Source organism: Apodemus sylvaticus, chromosome 11 (assembly GCF_947179515.1).
Source record: "Apodemus sylvaticus chromosome 11, mApoSyl1.1, whole genome shotgun sequence".
NCBI classification, from domain to species: domain Eukaryota; kingdom Metazoa; phylum Chordata; class Mammalia; order Rodentia; family Muridae; genus Apodemus; species Apodemus sylvaticus.
Genome location: NC_067482.1, coordinates 33295030 through 33314465, shown reverse-complemented (window position 1 = coordinate 33314465; position 19436 = coordinate 33295030). Strand labels below are relative to the sequence as shown.

The window sequence follows — 19436 nt, the reverse complement described above, 5'->3', positions numbered from 1 at the left end:
TATGTCCAGTGCAACGGAGACGAAAAGAAGCCATTTGTTATGAGGTCATTGCCAGGAAGAGTTAGACCATGAATTAGATACCATTTTCTGATAGCAAAGGCTGTCCCTGGTACTTATTGTACCTCTGTACTGTGATAGAGGTCTCCAGATATGGACGGTGACATGGTGTAAGTTTCTAAACATTGACGCTAGCATTTGAGTTTAGCAGAAGTACTTGATTTTGAAATGTTTGTCAGGATGAATGTTTTTTATCAGATATACAATTGTAGGGAAGAGAATTATGAAATATTAAATATACATCTCTACCTAAATGTAATTTATACATTGAAGTTTATTCAATTAGGTTTGTTTGTTTGTTTGCTTGTTTGTTTGTTTTTGGAGACAGGATCGCCTTTTGGTTATCCTGAAACTTTGTGTAGATTAGGCTGGCCTAAAACTGAATGCAAGGATTAAAAGTATATGCCATCATGCCTGGCTCCACATTATTATTTTTTACTTTATGTTTTAAATCCTTCATATAATAAGTAATACTTAAGAAAAAAGTTTAACATTTCATCCTGAAAAGCCAGGCTTGTAGTACATACCTATAATCTCAGAACTCAGGAAGCTGAGCCCAGAGTATACAGTGCGACCCTGCCTTAGAGGTAGGTGGTGGACAGCCCACTCTTTCTGATGTTGAAATAATTATGTGTGTTAAGTCACTTGTCTTTATAATTACTAACTACTATATTTGGTAAAAGGTCTTTGAATTGGTAAATTTATGCCAAATCTTGAAGATTTAAAGGAAAAACATTTTTACATATGAAGAAAAATTTATGATTTGGTAGTAAGGGATAGGTACCAAAAAAATTTAAGATTACACTAAATGATATTAACATATGGAAGACCTTGAAAATACAATTTTTTCAAAAAGTATCATGACAAAGTTTGAGAAAAATCTCACATTATATGCATAAAGAATTGATTTATAACAAGTAAGTAAGACATGAGCACTAGCTAGGAAACACCTGTTTTTGTCAGGATCCTATTCTGCCAACCCCAGCTGCCCCTGAGCTCCAGGATTCAAGGGTTCCTCTGACAGAGCCTGCCTGTCAGGGACTGTGGAAGCACACTACTGCTTCTGGCTTTAAACTGGTTTGAAGTATGGAGGGTTTTTTAAAGTAGGATTTATTTTTTACTTTAGTCTGTATATCAGTAAAGGACTTGATTCAAAAGCATGTGTATTTGGGTATTAGTAGCTCAACCTGTAATCTCAGACTTGGGAGGTAGAGGCAGGAGGATCAAGAATTTAAGGTCACCCTAACTAGCCTAGAACTATGTAATACTGTCTCAAAAAAATAAAAATAAGAACATGCTTGCAAGTAAAATATTTGCCTTCCGAATGCTTTACGGCTTAGTTGTCTTGCTTTAAGAAATGCACGCTCCTCGATGGTTTTGGTTTTCCTCCCCAGCCTATCATGCTGGAAGTTGAGCTCAGAGCCTTCAGAGTGCAGTACACAGTGGTTGCCCTGCAGAAAGTTTCAGGAGTTGATTCTTCCTGTTTCCGTCTAGTTGAGAAGAGAGATCTTAGGAAAAGGAAGCAGTGACTGTGCTACATGCATGCTGTGCTGTCTGCTAAAGTGGTTTCCATGGGGTGTCTGCTGCAGAAAAAGTACCGAGGTTTACTTAGCCACGATTCAAGCAAAATGGTTACCTTCTTCACTGTGCATCTAAACTCTAATGGCATGGTCTGTAGAAACTGCAGGTACATTCTTTGTGGTCTTAAGTGGCTTTGTGGTGTCCCGATTTAGTCCTCAAAAAGCACCAAACAAACAGACAAACAGACATGCCGGCTCACTCCTGTAACCTCAGCACTTCAACACCTGGGCTATAAAGTGAAACTTGTCTGAAAACCAAAACCTAAAATCAAAAGATCAACAATGGGAAGATAAAACAAAAATCTTTGTCTTCCATCTAAAGACTTTGATGGCAGCCTTTTCATAGCTATGACTAGACTGGGGAAGATGTGTGTCCTAGGAGCTTTGAACTGCAGTGAGTTTGTTTGGGTGCAAACAAACCAAAAAAAATAAAAAAATAAAAAAACCCAAGGCAAGTCTTGTAACTTCAGGCACCTCAACAAGTAGGTGTCTCTTGCTATGTACATGTGAAATAAGTAAGTGGAAAAGAGAGTCTCTTTGGAGAGTCACAAAGTGTACAGAGAAGTTTCTGTTAATGGTGGGTTGGCTTTGTCTTTGTCAGGACCAAAATGTCTTTGACTCCAAGAAGAAAGTGAAATTAACCAACGCAGAAGGAGTGGAGTTCAAACTGTCAAAGAGACAGCTGCAGGCCATAGAGTTTAACAAGGCTCTGCTCGCCATGTACACAAATCAGGTGAGTCTCTGTTCCGGCTGCCCCTGACCTACTTGGCACATGAGGCACAATGGGTATTTGTATGATCTCTTTGTGTTCTGTCTTATTTTCTTCTTTAGTATTAATAATTTTGTTAATTTTCCCATTTCTCTAAGCAGTGGCATTAGTAAGAGTGTTAACAGCTGTAAGAGAGGACACTTTCTCCTCCTATTTTCCTTTTAACTGTGCTGATTGACCTCAGCCTTGTTCATACTGCTGAGCTGCATATCCAGCCCTTTCCTTATTTTCCTTACTAGTCTTCCCGGATTAAAATGAACTCATAAAGACGCCATTCAGAGCTAAGATCCAACTTTTATTTCACTTGTATCACAAGTTATAGCTGTTAAGAGGTTCAGTTCCTTTTTTTTTTTACTTTATGTGTTTTGTTTGCATATACATCTGGACACCACACGTGTGCTTCCTGTTAGAGACCCTAGAATCCAGATCCTCTGGACGAGCAGCCAGTGCTCTTAACTGCTAAGCCATCTCTCCAGCCCCTGGGGTTTAATTGTTTTTCTGTATCCTAGTTAGGTTCTGATTTCATACTATAGAGCACAAGATTTTAGTCCACAAATGAGAAGCAGTGATGTTTTTATTACTTAGAGCTGAATCAAGGTATCTTAATGTTTGATTTCAGCAAGAAGTATATTTCTGTGGCTTTTCTATTGTTGTATTGCTTTAAGGAAGAAATTTTAAACTTCATTTTTCTGGAATTTAGGTGAAATTCAGATGATCATTAGAGCTTGCCTTTTGCTTACTGCTTTTAGAACACTCTCAAATTCAGTAAATTCAGTATATTATAAATCTATAAATCTAAATAAAAATAATAAAATATGAGATGGATGCTATAAACTTATTTGCTTAACCCTGTATTTTTTTCACCTACTGTTCTACAAGCTAATTACTCTATCCTTTTATTTTGGATTATTTAATGTTTACTTTTATTAATACACTTATTAATAAAGACGGGGCATCTTTTAGGCAGAACAGTGCAGAAAAATAGCTGCCAGCTTACAGTCCCAGAGCCCTGAGCATCTCCTGCCTGTGCTAATCCAAGCTGCCCAGCTCTGTCGTGAAAAACAACATACAAAAGCAATAGAGCTGCTTCAGGTAAGGACATCCAGCTTAACACTTAATAGGTGTCAGATAGTGAAGCTGCTTCACTGCTGGCGCATTATTCCATAGCAACCCACAAACTAGTAGGTAATGTACCGCTAAGTTCCAGTGTCGCATCAGTTAGACTTCTAAGTTACAACTTTTTTATATGTTGTATTATGTTAACTTCTGTGAACTCTGAAGAATACTTTCTCATTTGGAGATCCATTCAGCATGAATTGGGGGATCAAGCTCAGGCTTGCAGTACCAAGCTATGTTCCCCACTTCAGTGATCTGTTGATCCCTCACTGGGTCCTACTCCACACCTCAGTCAGGGGAGTACTGACTTGGTTTGGAGGATCCCAAACCAGCTCTCTTATTCCATTATGTGTTCCATGAGCTTAGATGGTAGGGAAAATGCACAGGATAAAAATAGGACCATCCTGAGGGAAAGCTGCCCAGCAGAGACCCCGGAGAGAAGGTGGTAGTTCAGTCTCTTTAAATCAAGCGAGTCTGGAGCATCTCTAGTATTTCCCTATTAGTACTTTCTGGGAACTTGCTATCATCATACCTACGTGTAGACCTTGCTGTAAAGCACTGGTGTTGAATAAAGTGTCTCCCAGGGTGGCACATGCCTTTAATCCCAGCGCTCACAAAGTACAAGGAGCCAGAGGCAGGAGGATCTCTTGGGTTTCAGGCCAGCCAGGGCTGCACAGAGAAACCTTGTCTTGTGGGTTGGGGATTTTGATCTGAAAACAGAAGTTTAATACTTTAAGCTGAACTTTAAAATCGTATACAGCTGAGATAAATAATTGCAATGTCTTACAGATCTATAAATTAAATCTATGTGTTTTTAACCCACAACTATTTCAGGAATTTTCTGATCAACACCCAGAAAATGCAGCTGAAATCAAGCTTACCATGGCACAGTTGAAAATTTCCCAAGGTATCAATGTTTGACTTTAAGTTCTTGTTCAGTGGTAAAGGTTAACTGTTGTTTTAAGCACACTAGACTGTGATCTTCAGCAGACTGAGTTGGTCCTGTGTTAGACTGACTCTTGAGCCTTGAGGTCTGTAACAGAGGAGATTTGTGTGCCTTTCCCAGGCTGTGTCCTGGAGATGCCGGTTCTGAGATTGTAGAGTGAGAAAGGCGGTCCTTCGGCTTGTGCTGTGCAGTATGACTTAGTGTTCCTTTTTCCTTTGTTTGATACTTTGCTATGTACAGAAATTATGAGATCTGATACATTTGATAGGCAACAGAAAGCTAGATTTTTTAAAACTAACCTTGGTTATCTAGAATTGAGTTGTCTAGTATGCTAGCTGCTAGCTGCCTGTATCTATTGAAATGTTAAACTGACCAAAATTAAATGAAATTTACAGGTAGGCATAGACTATAATCTCTGCTCTCTGAAGGTGGAGACAGGAGGATTGTGAGTTCAAAGCTAATCTGGACTACTTTGTTTCCTGTCTCAGAAACAGTTTTCAGTTTCTCTGCTGTAGTAGACAGTGTGCCTGTAGCAGCATGGATTACAGAGATAGATGTCAGATGGTTCAGGTTCTCAGTCGGTGTAGCAGGTGGTCCAGAAATTTGACTAGCCACGTGGCTTAGACAGAAATGTCCTGAGAAGAACAGTTGGCATTTAGAAAAACCTAAAAATGAAAAGGGAGGGGGCATTATACTCTAGTCTATAGTAACAGGTTTTAGGGGCTCCTACCTCCTTCAGGTTGCCATCTGAAAAAGAAGAAATGTCACTCAGCAGCCTGGAGTTGCAAGACCAGCTCTGCCATTAGTGACTCTGAGCTTTAGGAAAATATGGTTTCAGGCTTGAAGACAGTGCAGGGCCAGAGAGCTCGTGCTGTGCTGCATGAGGAGCAGAGTTTGAATCCCTGACACTCACATAAAACACTTCTATAGCAATACATGCCGGAAACTCCGCCCTTAGAGAAGGCCGGTTCTGGGGGGTTCTGACCATGCAGCTTAGCCAAAACAGCAAGTTCTGCTTCAGTGGGAGGCTGACTCCACAGTGAGGAGGACACCCCACTTTTTCTCCATGCTCATGTAGTCACCTTCATACTCAGCACATGTACCACTCTCACAGTACAAAAACAGCAAGCAAAAAAAAAAAAAGATTTTTAAGATTTTTTTTTTTGCAGGTCAGTCTCTTAAGAAATGAGCAATGGGTACACTATCCAATGTTCCCCGAGCTTATGTAGTAAAAGATACTGCAAAAATATAACTGATAATCTCTTTCCCAAGAAAAAGTGATAGGATGGAAGTTTTCTTGTATTTTTCCATAATATGCTTTAATCACCAATGGTGCTGATTTTCGTCCTAATCTCCTTAGGTAATATTTCCAAAGCGTGTCTAATACTGAGAAGCATAGAGGAGTTAAAGCACAAGCCAGGCATGGTGAGTTTGTGTTTGCGTGTCTGCACTTGCCTGCGTTTTCTTCATTTGTACTTTTTCCTGATGTGAGGTAAGGTAGGATGATAACAGCTTCTGTGCTCTGGTAGTCAAATGAGTTACATCTCATTTAGGCCCCACATTACCCATAAAAGGAGCCTCAATCACAGTGCTGACTATGGGACTTTTTATTTCTAGATTATGTCATGTCATTGTTATTATTTGGGAGTTTTGATGTTTTTATTAAAACAACTTAAAAGTACTGGTCAATAAATTTAGTTCTTTATTCAAATATTGCAGGTTTAATCAGGGCATGATGGTATATACCTTTAGTCCCAGCACTCAGGAGGTAGAGGCAGGAGAATCTCTTGGAGTTTAAGTCCAGCCAGAACTACAGAGAGAAACCCTGTTTCAAAGAGCCAGGTTTATATAGCTCAAAACTTTGCAGGTTTATATAGCTGTGAAAGTGTCTTTCCAGTCCTCACGGATTTGGTGGTAAAAGAGCAAGAGCTGTCTTCTTCATATCTCTTTCTTCTAGCACAGCTGTTCACAACTGGACATGGGTGCCATCTCCATGTGCTCTCTTCATTCATGGCTAAAGGCTTGTGTTAGTATTGGTAGGGTTATTAGAATTGTACCATCATATGACTGAAAAATATGGCCTTTTGCTATTTAAAGAATTTATCCGCCAGGCACTGGTCACGCACACCTGTAATCCCAGCCCTCGGGAGACAGAAGCAGGTGGATTTCTGACTTTAAGGCCAGCCTGTATCTGATGTAGGATTGGTGAAGATCTTTTCCCAATTTGTTGGTTGCCGATTTGTCCTCTTGATGGTGTCCTTTGCTTTACAGAAACTTTGTAATTTTATGAGGTCCCATTTGTCAATTCTTGCTCTTAGAGCATACGCTATTGGTGTTCTGTACAGAAACTTTCTCCCTGTACCGATGTCCTCAAGGGTCTTCCCCAGTTTCTTTTCTATTAGCTTCAGAGTGTCTGGCTTTATGTGGAGGTCCTTGATCCATTTGGATTTGAGCTTAGTACAAGGAGACAAGGATGGATCAATTCGCATTCTTCTGCATGCTGCCCTCCAGTTGAACCAGCACCATTTGTTGAAAAGGCTATCTTTTTTCCATTGGATGTTTTCAGCCTCTTTGTCGAGGATCAAGTGGCCATAGGTGTGTGGGTTCATTTCTGGATCTTCAATCCTGTTCCATTGATCCTCCTGCCTGTCACTGTACCAATACCATGCAGTTTTTAACACTATTGCTCTGTAGTATTGCTTGAGGTCAGGGATACTGATTCCCCCAGATTTTCTTTTGTTGCTGAGAATAGTTTTAGCTATCCTGGGTTTTTTGTTGTTCCAGATGAATTTGATAATTGCTCTTTCTAACTCTGTGAAGAATTGAGTTGGGATTTTGATGGGTATTGCATTGAATCTGTATATTGCTTTTGGCAAAATGGCCATTTTAACTATATTGATTCTACCGATCCATGAGCATGGGAGGTTTTCCCATTTTTTGAGGTCTTCTTCCATTTCCTTCTTCAGAGTCTTGAAGTTCTTGTCATACAGATCTTTCACATGTTTGGTAAGAGTCACCCCAAGATACTTTATATTGTTTGTGGCTATTGTGAAGGGGGTCATTTCCCTAATTTCTTTCTCAGCCTGCTTATCCTTTGAGTATAGGAAGGCCACTGATTTGCTTGTGTTGATAGAGGGCTAATATCCAATATATATAAAGAACTCAAGAAGTTAGACTCCAGAAAACCAAACAACCCTATTAAAAAATGGGGTACAGAGTTAAACAAAGAATTCACACCTGAAGAACTTCGGATGGCGGAGAAGCATCTTAAAAAATGCTCAACTTCATTAGTCATTAGGGAAATGCAAATCAAAACCACCCTGAGATTTCATCTTACACCAGTCAGAATGGCTAAGATTAAAAATTCAGGAGACAGCAGGTGTTGGAGAGGGTGTGGAGAAAGAGGAACACTCCTCCACTGCTGGTGGGGCTGCAAATTGGTACAACCACTCTGGAAATCAGTCTGGCGGTTCCTCCGAAAACTGGGCACCTCACTTCCAGAAGATCCTGCTATACCACTCCTGGGCATATACCCAGAGGATTCCCCACCATGTAATAAGGATACATGTTCTACTATGTTCATAGCAGCCCTATTTATAATTGCCAGATGCTGGAAAGAACCCAGGTACCCCTCAACAGAAGAGTGGATACAAAAAATGTGGTATATCTACACAATGGAGTACTATTCAGCCATTAGAAACATTGAATTCATGAAATTCTTAGGCAAATGGATGGAGCTAGAGAACATCATAGTAAGTGAGGTAACCCAGACTCAAAAGGTGAATCATGGTATGCACTCACTAATAAGTGGTTATTAACCTAGAAAACTGGAATACCCAAAACATAATCCACACATCAAATGAGGTACAAGGAGAAAGGAGGACTGGCCCCTGGTTCTGGAGAGACTCAGTGAAACAGTATTCGGCAAAACCAGAACAGGGAAGTGGGAAGGGGTGGGTGGGAGGACAGGGAAAGAGAAGGGGACTTAAGGGACTTTCGGGGAGTGGGGGGCTAGAAAAGGGGAAATCATTTGAAATGTAAATAAATTATATCGAATAAAAAAAAAAAAAAAGGCCAGCCTGGTCTGCAGAGTGAGTTCCAGCCAGGCCTACACAGAGAAACCCTGTCTCAAAAAACCAAAAAGAAGGAAAGAAAGAAAATGAAAAAGAATTTATCTCTTTTTGTTTTTTTTTGGTTTTTTTGTTTTTTTGTTTTTTTCTGAGACAGGGTTTCTCTGTGTAGCCCTGGCTGTCCTGGAACTCACTCTGTAGGCCAGGCTGGCCTCAGAAATCCGCCTGTCTCTGCCTCCCAGAGTGCTGGGATTACAGGAGTGCACCACCACGCCCCGCAAGAATTTATCCCTTTTATCTGAACTGCCATAGAGACTGTGCGAGTACTTCTTTATTCTTAATAACCGCAGAATCTGATACTGGTTACTTGACCCAGTCACTTTTCTGTTGCTATGATAACATATTGATCATAACCACTTTGGGCAGGCAAGAGTTCATTTTTGGCTTATAGGTTACAGTAAGCAGTGAATTGTTGACGAAGCCTGGGGCCAGAATGGGGGCAGGGCTATGGAGCTCTGTGCACTGACTTCCCAGGCTCACGGTCCGCTCCACTCCCTTCATAGCGTCCTGGGCCACGTGCCCAGTGATGGCACCACTCTCTGTGGGCTAGGTCTGCCCACAGCAATCAGCAGCTAAGAAAATGCCACACAGACAAGCCAGTCTGATAGGAGCAAGTCCTCAGCTGAGCTTCCTGCTTCCTGGTGTGTCAAGTTAACATCCAAGATAGCCATCACATTTGTTGTCTCTGACCACGGTGGCCAGACTGCATCAGTTGTACTATGGTTTCTTTAAAATGCAACCCTTTTCTATTTCTTGTCCTTTTGCTGCCCCACAAAATGACCGGGTAAGCTTTTGCAGCGGCAGGTCTCCGGCTCCATCTCACCACAGCTCAGAAGTGCTGGAGCTAGCTTCCCATCAGACCCTTGGCCGTCCTGTCCGGCAGTAGTTTGTATAAATGTACCAAATGCTTATTTCTCACATCTGCTCTTACCAGACAGTCTGTATTATAGAGAAAGGCATTCTTATTTGGTTTTGTTTTTTGGATTTGTTTTTTTTTTTTTTTTTCAAGACAGGGTTTCTCTGTGTAGCCCTGGCTGTCCTGGAACTCACTCTGTAGACCAGGCTGGCCTCGAACTCAGAAATCCACTTGGCTCTGCCTCCCAAGTGCTGGAATTACAGGCGTGCACCACCACTGCCCGGCTGGCATTATTATTATTTGGAAAAGACTATTTTTCTAAATATTTCTAGAAATTATGTTATCTAAAGAGTAAAGTTTATGGGGAATTACTGTCAGAGATCCCATTCATCTGTATTCAATCTTTGGTATTTTTAATTTTTAAAAACTATGTTCTGAGGGTGCTAGATAGAGAGATGGAAAAGCATTGACTACTTTTCCAGAGGTCCTGAGTTCAATTCCCAGCAACCACATGATGGCTCACAACCATCTGCAGTTGGATCTGATGCCCTCTTCTGGTGTGTCTGAAGACAGCTACAGTATACTCATAAAAAAAAATAAATATTAAAAACCCATAAACTTATTAAACTTATTTTATTTATGAATACACTGTGTACTCATAAATAAAATAAGTTTTTTAAAGTATGGTTGTTTTTTTTAAAAAAAACTATGTTCTAAGAGTGAAGGAAGACTCTTGATCACTGACTTTGTTTGTGTGACCTTCGCTGCGTAGGTGTCTGCATTGGTGACCATGTACAGCCATGAGGAAGATATTGATAGTGCCATTGAAGTCTTCACACAGGCTATCCAGTGGTATCAAAGCCATCAGGTAAAGGAGTAGAGCAAAGTAATATAAGGGCATGTTTTTTCTATCAATAATAAAATGTTATACTGAACCAAAAATTTCAGAGAACTAAAATATTCTGAGTCACTGTTTAAAAAATAGAAGGCTACTAGACTATCTAATTTTTATGAAGTATGCCAGGTCCAAATAAACTTGTTATACATAAGGAACAGCTGCAAGGTGAAACAAAACAGTTCATTTGTATTTTTAGAAGCTCTTTCCTGTGTATGTGTATGTGCATGCATACATACACTCAAGACATCATGGCAGTACATTGGTAAGGAGCTAAGAGCCTGTGAGTGGCTAATTGTTAGGAGAGCAGTGTATAGGATGAATAGCATATCTTATCTAATAGAAGTATCTTCATTTTTTCCAGTATCCATCTCTGCATAGTATCAGCTTTACCATTCATACTTACATACATGTTATATTTACATAGTTATTAACTGTTGGCAGTGGGAGGGTATCAGTGTTTTGGAAATTATTATGTTGAGTTAATGTTTGAGAATGTGCCGTATCTTTTGAGATTTGGTTCTAGGAGAATGTTGTTTGGTTGATCCCTGCTGCTGCTGGAGACAGCACACTAGGCCTAGGCAAGCGCACTGATAGCCCTGCATTGTCAGCGTGTTTAGTTTATAGGTGACCAAGACAGAAATGGGTTATGTCTGCTTCCATGAACTGATGATTGCTTTCTGTCACTTACTAAGATGAAGAATTTAGTGAGCAGGTCCATTTTAAAGTAGGATTTCACTCACAGGCTAGATATTTAGCTTAAAACTTTGCTGTTTTATTTTGTTTTGTTGAACCTGTAGCCCAAATCCCCTGCTCATTTGTCCTTGATAAGAGAAGCTGCAAACTTCAAGCTGAAATATGGACGGAAGAAGGAGGCGGTCAGTGACCTGGAGCAGCTGTGGAGGTAAGCTCTGGAAAGGGCTGTGCGATCCACGCCTTGTTCTTGTCACGGGGGTGTCTTTGTTTATGGTAGTGGTGATTTTAGAAACTGTTTATTAACTTTTTTACTTCTTCTTTTAGACAAAATTCAAAAGATATTCACACCCTAGCCCAGCTTATTTCCGCTTACTCGCTTGTGGATCCAGAGAAAGCGAAGGCGTATCCTTCATAGTCTAGTCTCTGGAGCTCCAGAGCTCTGCTAATACTTGGATTTCATGCAGAAATTTTTCTATTAGAAATGTCAACTCATAGACTTGCTTCCACCTAGTGAAATCTAAATTTACCATTCTGTATCAGTATGTTGAAAAATAGCAATGAGGTGGGAGGGGCTCACACACCATGGCAAGCAGTGTTGCTAAGATTCACAGATGGGCTAGGGTAGTGGCGTGATCCTGCAATCCTAGAGAGGAGAATTAGGTCATCCTTAGCTATAGAGTGAGGTCAAGACTAACCTGGACTCAAGAAAAAAATTAAATATCCTAGTTGATCAGTTTGGGTTCAAAGCACAACACAAATCAGACCATGTTCCCTGAACTGAGTTGTATATAAGATACTAAGAAACTACTAGTCAGAGCCTCCACACAGAGCCAGCCTGTACACTTGATAGTTGAGAAATATCTGGAACTATATCACTGAGTTAATGAATAGATGATTAGTTTTCCTTTCAGAATACATTCAGTGTATTTGATGCTGAGTTGTTATTTTATAGGAGATTTAATTAAGAGTAATTTTGCTGTTGATAAAGGCCATCCAGGAAAGATAGTATTTTTCTGTTAGCAAAGATGTGTTGATAGATACAAATGTCTGTTGTGTTCCTGAACCCTGTCTTCCTCCAGCCTTAGTAAGCACCTGCCCTCGTCCGATAGCATGTCTCTAAAAGTCGATGTCGATGCACTTGAAAACTCTCCTGGTGCTACGTATGTCCGGAAGAAGGGTGGGAAAGTTCCTGGGGATAACCAACCAAAGGAACAAGGGTAAGGTTTTTCTAATTCAAAATCTGTAAAACATTTTCTTTCTTTTTTTTAAGATTTATTTATTTATTATTATATGTACACTGTTGCTGTCTTCAGATGCACCAGAAGAGGTCATGCATCAGATCTCATTACAGATGGTTGTGAGCACTATGTGGTTGCTGGGATTTGAACTTGGGACCTTTGGAAGAGCAGTCAGTGCTCTTAACCGCTGAGCCATCTCTCCAGCCCTGTAAAACATTTTCTAAGGTTGATTTGAAATTATGTAAGAGAACATATTAGGGTTGGGATATAGTTCAGTTGGCAGAGTGCCTGCCTCACATGCAGGAGGCTCTGAGCTCAGTCCCTAGCATCACATAAACTGGAGGACCAGGAGGATCAAGAGTTCCAGTTCTTCCATCTTGAGCTATAGGAGACTCTGTAAAGATCAAACCAAAAATTTCATAAGGAATAAAAATGTCCATCTTATATGCATGTGTTCAGGCACACTTTTTATATGTGTGCAGAGGTCAGAGGGCAACATGAGTCGCTACATATTTTCTGAGACTGGGTCTTCCACTGAAGCTCACCTAGCCAGCTAGTTTGACTGACTGGCTAGACCTGGGCATCCTCTTGCCTCAGTTTCTCTAGCATATGGGGGTACAGAGAACTTTGCCACTGAGCCAGACCTTTTATTATATGCTTGCTAAGGCTCTGGACTCGGGCCTTGTCTTTTTTGCGATAAACAGTTTACCAGCTGGGCCATCTCCAGAATACTTCTTGATGAAGTCTGTGTGAGTGGAATTCTGTCTTGTTTGTCTCCTTCCCTGTGGCTGTCTCAACTTTTCCTACTCATCCCTACCTGTTCTGCCACATCAGAACAAGCCTCAGACTGATCTTTTCTCCCTAGTTACATATGCACACAAAAAATTTATAAATAATTGCATTCTCTTTATACAAAATATGGAATTAAAGGCTAGAGAGATGGTTCAGTGGTTAGTTGTAGTGTGTGCTTTTCCAGGGGACCTGAATTAGTTGTAGTGTGTGCTTTTCCAGGGGACCTGAATTTAGCTCTAAGCACTCATGGTGTGCTGCTTACAACCACCTCTAAATTCCAGCTCTGTGGGATCTGACGCCCTCTTTTGTATTCCAGGGGCATTCACACACATGTGGTATACAACACAGAGGCACACACACATACACACACACACACACACACACACACTTTTGAATACTAAGATTAAAAATGAATGTCTCTATGCCCAGCAAAAAAAAAGTCAGAAAAACAACAGTGTAGTTGACTGGCTGAATCACCCTTCATTTGCCTAAGATACTAACACACATTTGGTATATCCTTCAGTGATTCTGGACCACAGGTCATATGGTTGGTTTTGCTGGTTTGGAGGGAAAGTCAGTCAGCGTCTCCAATGCTCAGGAAGTCAGAATCTGGCTCCTCCCTTGTTCTCACACATTGACATCTGAAATACTCTGAGACCTTCATGCTTAAGGTGTTAGATGTTGAAGATTTCTGTTTTGGTTCAGGATGAGCACAGCATAGAACACACCAAGCATTTCTTTTATAATTTTAATCTTTTTAAAAGATGCCTCAGATGCTGCAGTGTTCCATACTCCATCACTTCAACTGATTCAAACTTCAAGCTTTTGGAGAACACCAAAATAAAAGAAATTCAGGCTAAGTTTCAAGTGAATTTTAAAGTGCCATCTATTTAAATATTTAGTATTTTCTCTAACATAAATGAATGGCTGCTGAAAATGCAGTTTCCTTCAAGGTACTTTTATATTTTAATCATTATGACTATTGACTTTCTTTTAAAGATTTTGTGTGTAAGTATATGTGTATGCCCATCTGCGCATACAGGGTTAGGCCAGGAAAAGGTGTCCGGGCTTTCCTGTCTCTTGTCTAGCAGATGCCCGCTTACTATGTCCTCTCCCACCTGCACACTGACTTTTTTTTGAGACAAGGCCTCATGTTGCCCTGGATAGCCTAGAAATTACCATGTAGACCAGGCTAGCCTTGAACTCAGAGATCTTCCTCCCTCTGCCTTCTGTGTGCTGGGATTAAAGGCATGTACCACCATGCCCAGCTACCCTGACCTTTTCACATTATTTATTTAGTGAAGGGGACACGCCTGTGCCTCTGTACTTCTGTGGAGGTCACACAACAATCTGGTGGGAGGTAGAGTTGGTTCTTTCTACTGTGTACATTCTAAGATTCAAGCTCAGGTCTCAGGCTTTGCGGCAGGTCCCTTAACCCAGAACCAGGGAGGGACCACCTACACTGACTTTTGAGCTTCAAATTTCCAGCACATTAATTTCATTGGACAATATTAGTGTTCTTTATACTATTAAATAGCAAAGATTCAGTGTATTTTAAAGCTGTGTTTATCCTAGATATTGACCAAAGGGGGGGGGGAATTAAACAACAAAAAAAAAAATGTATTTAAACAGTGATTGGAGTGGAGGCTTCATGGAGGGTCTGCTGGGAGTGTATCAGGTGGACCAGTCTGGATGAGAGAGAGGCGTGGTCGGGCTTCGTTCCTGTGGAATCCACTTTTGTTCTCTTCAGCCTCAGTTCCATGATTAATAGTTCTCAGCTGTATTGGATGTGACATATACAAAGAGATGTTTTATCTTCTTATTGTAGCTTTCAGAGTGCTTAATAATTACTTTAAAATATTTTCTTGTTCTTGGTACTGCTGTGTACTTGCTTTTTCTTTTTTGCCAATGTACATAGTAAACTGCTTTACTGATTTAAAAAAGTAACGAATTTGTAAGGTTCAAAATTTGAAAACTGAGGCTAGAGGTATACTTCAGTCTTAGATAACTTGCCTGGATATAGGAGCCCTTGATTTTGATCCCTAGAATCATCAAAATAAATTTGGTTTTAGAGAAGAAAAGAGAGTAATTAGGCATGGTGTCAACAGCTTATAATAAAAGACTTAGAGGGCGAAGCAGCAGCACCCCAGATCCAAGGCCCGTCTTCTCTACACTGTGAGCCAAGTGTGGTGCTTGCTTGTACTGCCAGTATGCCGAGACAGAGGCCACCCTTGGCTACACGAGACATGTTTTTAAGGGAAAACAAAAACAGGGTAGGTTGCCTATAACCCCAGCAGTTGGGAAGCAGAGGCAGGGGACCTTTGTGAGTCAAGGCATCCTGGTCTACATAGTGAGTTCCAGGCCAGCTGGGGCTACAGAGTGAGACCCTATCTTTAAAAAGAAGTGCAGAATAAGTAAGGGAGTGTCGGTTCCCCCATCCATCGTCCTCCCTTCTAAGGCCATGATCAAAGTAAGTTGATCTCTGGGTTCTCCTAAGACTGCCTGTGTATGTTCTTCAGCAAAGAGCTTCTTGACTTTCACAATCTTGCCAAACAGTTGCTCACTAAGGCATGGTAGGTTTCTGTTTGTTTAAATAACTTTAGTAGACCTCTGTTACTTTCAGATACTTTATATACTACCCACACTACTTAGAGGATACTTTGCTAATTGAAAATGATAGCTCTTTTCAAAGAATAGGTATTATTTATATTGTAAAAAGTTTTATATATTATTCTTAATGTGTATTATCTCAATAATGAAAGTGAATCTTAATTTCTTTTTAGACAGGGAGATTTGAAAAAGAAAAAGAAGAAAAAGAAAGGTAAGACTTTGAAGAGGGACTGGAGAGATGGCTCAGTGGTTAAGACTTTGAAGAAAAAAATACATGTTAGATTTCTGTGTTGAGATAGCCCAGGCTGGCCTCAAACTCAAGGCAATCCTCCTGCATCAGCCTCCCAAGTGCTCAAACCACAAGTGTGCATCACCATGGCTGGCTTTAGATTCTTTTTTCAACAATAAAAATAGTGAGCCAGGCATGGTAGCGCACGCCTGTAATCTGAGCACTTGGGAGGCAGAGGCAGGTGAATTTCTGAGTTCAAGACCAGCCTAGTCTACAGAGTGAGTTCCAGGGTAGCCAGGGTTATACAGAGAAACCCTGTCTCGAGAGAAAAAAAAAAAAAACAATAAAAATGGTTTATTCCTAAGAGAACTCTCTGAACCTAACAATGCTATTTATTCTCTTATGGTATTTTCAAACACTGGCTTTTATCTTGACTGGAACTAACATTTTTATCACATTACTGTTCCCTTAAGAGTTTGTATAGGTCCAGAGTGCTGCTTCTGTTAGGGTTTCCATTACTGTATGTGAGACCTCAAAGCTCCGCCTTCTCAGTGACATACTTCTCTAACAAAGCCACACTTTCTCCAGTAAGGCCACACCTCCCAGTTGCAGTTGTGTTATTTATTCCAAGGCATGAAAACACTATTTAGACAATTTTGAAGCTGTTCTAGGTATATTTCTTATCTATCAATTGTTTCCAGGAAAACTGCCTAAGAATTATGACCCCAAAGTTACCCCAGATCCAGAAAGATGGCTACCAATGAGAGAACGCTCTTACTACCGAGGAAGAAAGAAGGGTAAAAAGAAGGACCAGATTGGAAAAGGCACACAGGGAGCGACTGCAGGAGCCTCCTCTGAACTGTAAGTTGTGGCTGCAAAGCAGTTGTGAGAATGCAGTTCATCCTGGAGACTGACTCAAGTCTGGAGACTTCCCTAATATGCTGTGTGAGAAATACAGTCCTCCTGCCTTGATAAGGATTGCAGTATGTGAAAGGAAGAAAATACAGTTTGCTTTTATAGCAAGCACTAAAACTATGTGATTATAGTGTTAAAAAGTATTGTAGGAGCTATGGGGATGACTCAGTAAGGGAACTCTTGCCCTGGGTTTAACCACCAGTTCTACAAACCAACACAAAACAGCCTAACAATTAATAACATTTAGTTTAGAAACTAAAGATAATGACTCATTTAAATGTGAATTTTATTTAAATAAAATGTGAACTATTTCTACATAGAATTATAAGTCATTTAAAGTTGATTTTCTAAACTTACAACATTTGGCAGGTAGCTTATATTATATTTCTTTAGGTATAAAATGGTTTAAAAATATTCAAGAGAGTCATGGTACATTCATCCTTAAACATGTGGGAAATTATTAGGTGTGGAAAATGAAATCCATGCACATACATGCTTAGACTTTCTCCTGTATTATATTTCTAAATGACTAAACACCTTTCTGGTTTGATGATTTCAGGGATGCCAGTAAAACTGTGAGCAGCCCACCCACCTCCCCGAGACCCGGCAGTGCGGCAACAGTAGCTTCCTCTACAAGTAACATTGTGCCCCCAAGACACCAGAAACCTGCAGGGGCCCCAGCAACCAAAAAGAAACAGCAACAGAAGAAGAAGAAAGGAGGGAAAAGTGGCTGGTGATGACAGTGTACTTGTTGCAGGCTGTTCTTAATCCAGTGTCAGTGACATTAGGAACATAATAAAGGTGACACAGCAGGAGGCACAGAGCTCCCCCATCCCCATAGTCCTGAAATGATTTCTTACACTTCGGATGGGAAGACTCCTCCTCAGACTGCCTAATTTGGCCTGCTTGTACCAAATAGCTTTACAGAGAGGCCTGAAGATGGCAGCATAAGACACGTTATCTAAGGTTTCCAGGATTTAAATAGAAAGTGTTTCTCCTATTTCAACTAGTGTGAAGATACATGTTCCTATCAAGTCTCACTTTAAATTATGTCTTACAAGGCTAAAAGTGGAATCTTCTGAGCATTCCAAGTGTGTGTTTAGAGCTATCATGTGATGAAAAGGGATCTTAGTAACCGGGTGGCCAGGAAGACTCACTGTCTAAAATAATTTTAACCTTAAGTTTCGCCCTGTAATACTGGAATTGGGACTCTTTCACGTGCGTGTATATTTGTGCACATCTGACTCCTTTGTACCTTTGTTGTTTTCATTTTCAGATTATGTTAACATGCTGATTTAGTTCCACTGAAGACCTTAAAAAATGTATCAGTGTTCCAAGTAGTTGACTCTTAGACCCAGGGTTCTGAGGGCAAATGGGTCTGGGCTTCTCAGTCAGAACACTCAGTGGCCACTATCAAGACATAAGCTTTGCCTTCCTTATCTTAAAGCGTCAGGTGGTATTGAAGTTCACAAGCATTTGGCCCTGTTAATCAGATGGCTCCCCTTTCTGGTTATAGGACATGACCTTTGTTACCTTTTTCAAAATAACGTGGTCGGCAGTCAATTTGTGGTGTAAATGTTGCTTTTGTCTTTCATTGCCAGCAGGCCACTTTCACACTCAACAGTTGTGAGATACACAGGGGCGCCTCCCAATGCTAGTGTTCAGTTATGTCACCTGAGATCATTTATTTCACACCTATATTTCCTGTGGTCGGATTCCTCTGTTCTTGTTAATAAAAATGCTGCTGCGTGTGAGCATTCTCTTCTGAAACGTCTTCAGTGGGTTTTACAAGGCTTTCCTGCTCTGAGAGTTAGAAATAGGGGCTGCTTTTCTGTTGAGCATAATCAGAATCTGCAATGTCTAAGAGGGATTTACACTGCTCTCCAGAGGACCGAATACAGTTACAGGAATAATTGTCATTTGGGACTCCATTAAATCTCCTTTGCTTAAGGACTTTTGTTAAGTTGACCGACAGACTCTTGATGTTCTAAGTTTGAGAATTTTGGTCCAAGACATCATGGTGAAATACATACATAGTCCTCTTAGTTGGCATTGCTAGCAGCACTTGATACTGTCTTTGCTAAGCCATAGGGGGAAAAAAACCTCATTTCAAATAAGTTATTTATCTAAACTTCATATGTATTAACATTCTAGTAACTATTTGGGGGAAGTCTAACCACACATGCACACACGCACATGCACATTAATAAAAAACAATGTGGAAAACATCCATTCACTGTGACATTTTGAAATTTTAAAATAAACTAGCGGTGAATGTGAATAAAGATGTTTCGGGTATTGGCATTTTATAAAGGACTTCCTTATTAATATATCTAAGAACTTCTTTTAAGGTGACTATCTAAAATTGTCTCCTGCAAAACTACAAATCTAGTGGGATTGGGAGAACTTGGTTTAAAAACTTAATTCCGAGGCTGGAGAGATGGTTCAGCAGTTGAGCCAGGGAATCTGACACCCCCTCTTTGGCCCCTCTGACAACATGTGTGACACACATATAAACACTGTAGGCACAGCGCCCATAGACAAAAAACAATAAATCTTAGGAAAAAAATCCATGCCATTGGTTTGTGCATCTGTAAAGTATTGAGC

The 19436-nt window shown here is 40.4% G+C and overlaps 1 protein-coding gene across 1 annotated transcript in view; it reads left to right on the top strand.

Moving 5' to 3' along the window:
• Window positions 1-18599, top strand: part of Srp72 (signal recognition particle 72) — a 29043-nt gene extending 10444 nt beyond the window's left edge. Inside the window, exons 9-19 of the mRNA XM_052198419.1 lie at window positions 2239-2370; window positions 3370-3498; window positions 4357-4429; window positions 5829-5893; window positions 10227-10322; window positions 11150-11253; window positions 11370-11447; window positions 12125-12262; window positions 15859-15896; window positions 16616-16775; window positions 17389-18599. Coding sequence (XP_052054379.1) covers window positions 2239-2370; window positions 3370-3498; window positions 4357-4429; window positions 5829-5893; window positions 10227-10322; window positions 11150-11253; window positions 11370-11447; window positions 12125-12262; window positions 15859-15896; window positions 16616-16775; window positions 17389-17566 — 1191 coding nt within the window. The 3' untranslated portion in view covers window positions 17567-18599. The remainder of the gene's footprint in view (window positions 1-2238; window positions 2371-3369; window positions 3499-4356; window positions 4430-5828; window positions 5894-10226; window positions 10323-11149; window positions 11254-11369; window positions 11448-12124; window positions 12263-15858; window positions 15897-16615; window positions 16776-17388) is intronic.
• Window positions 18600-19436: the final 837 nt, after the last annotated feature.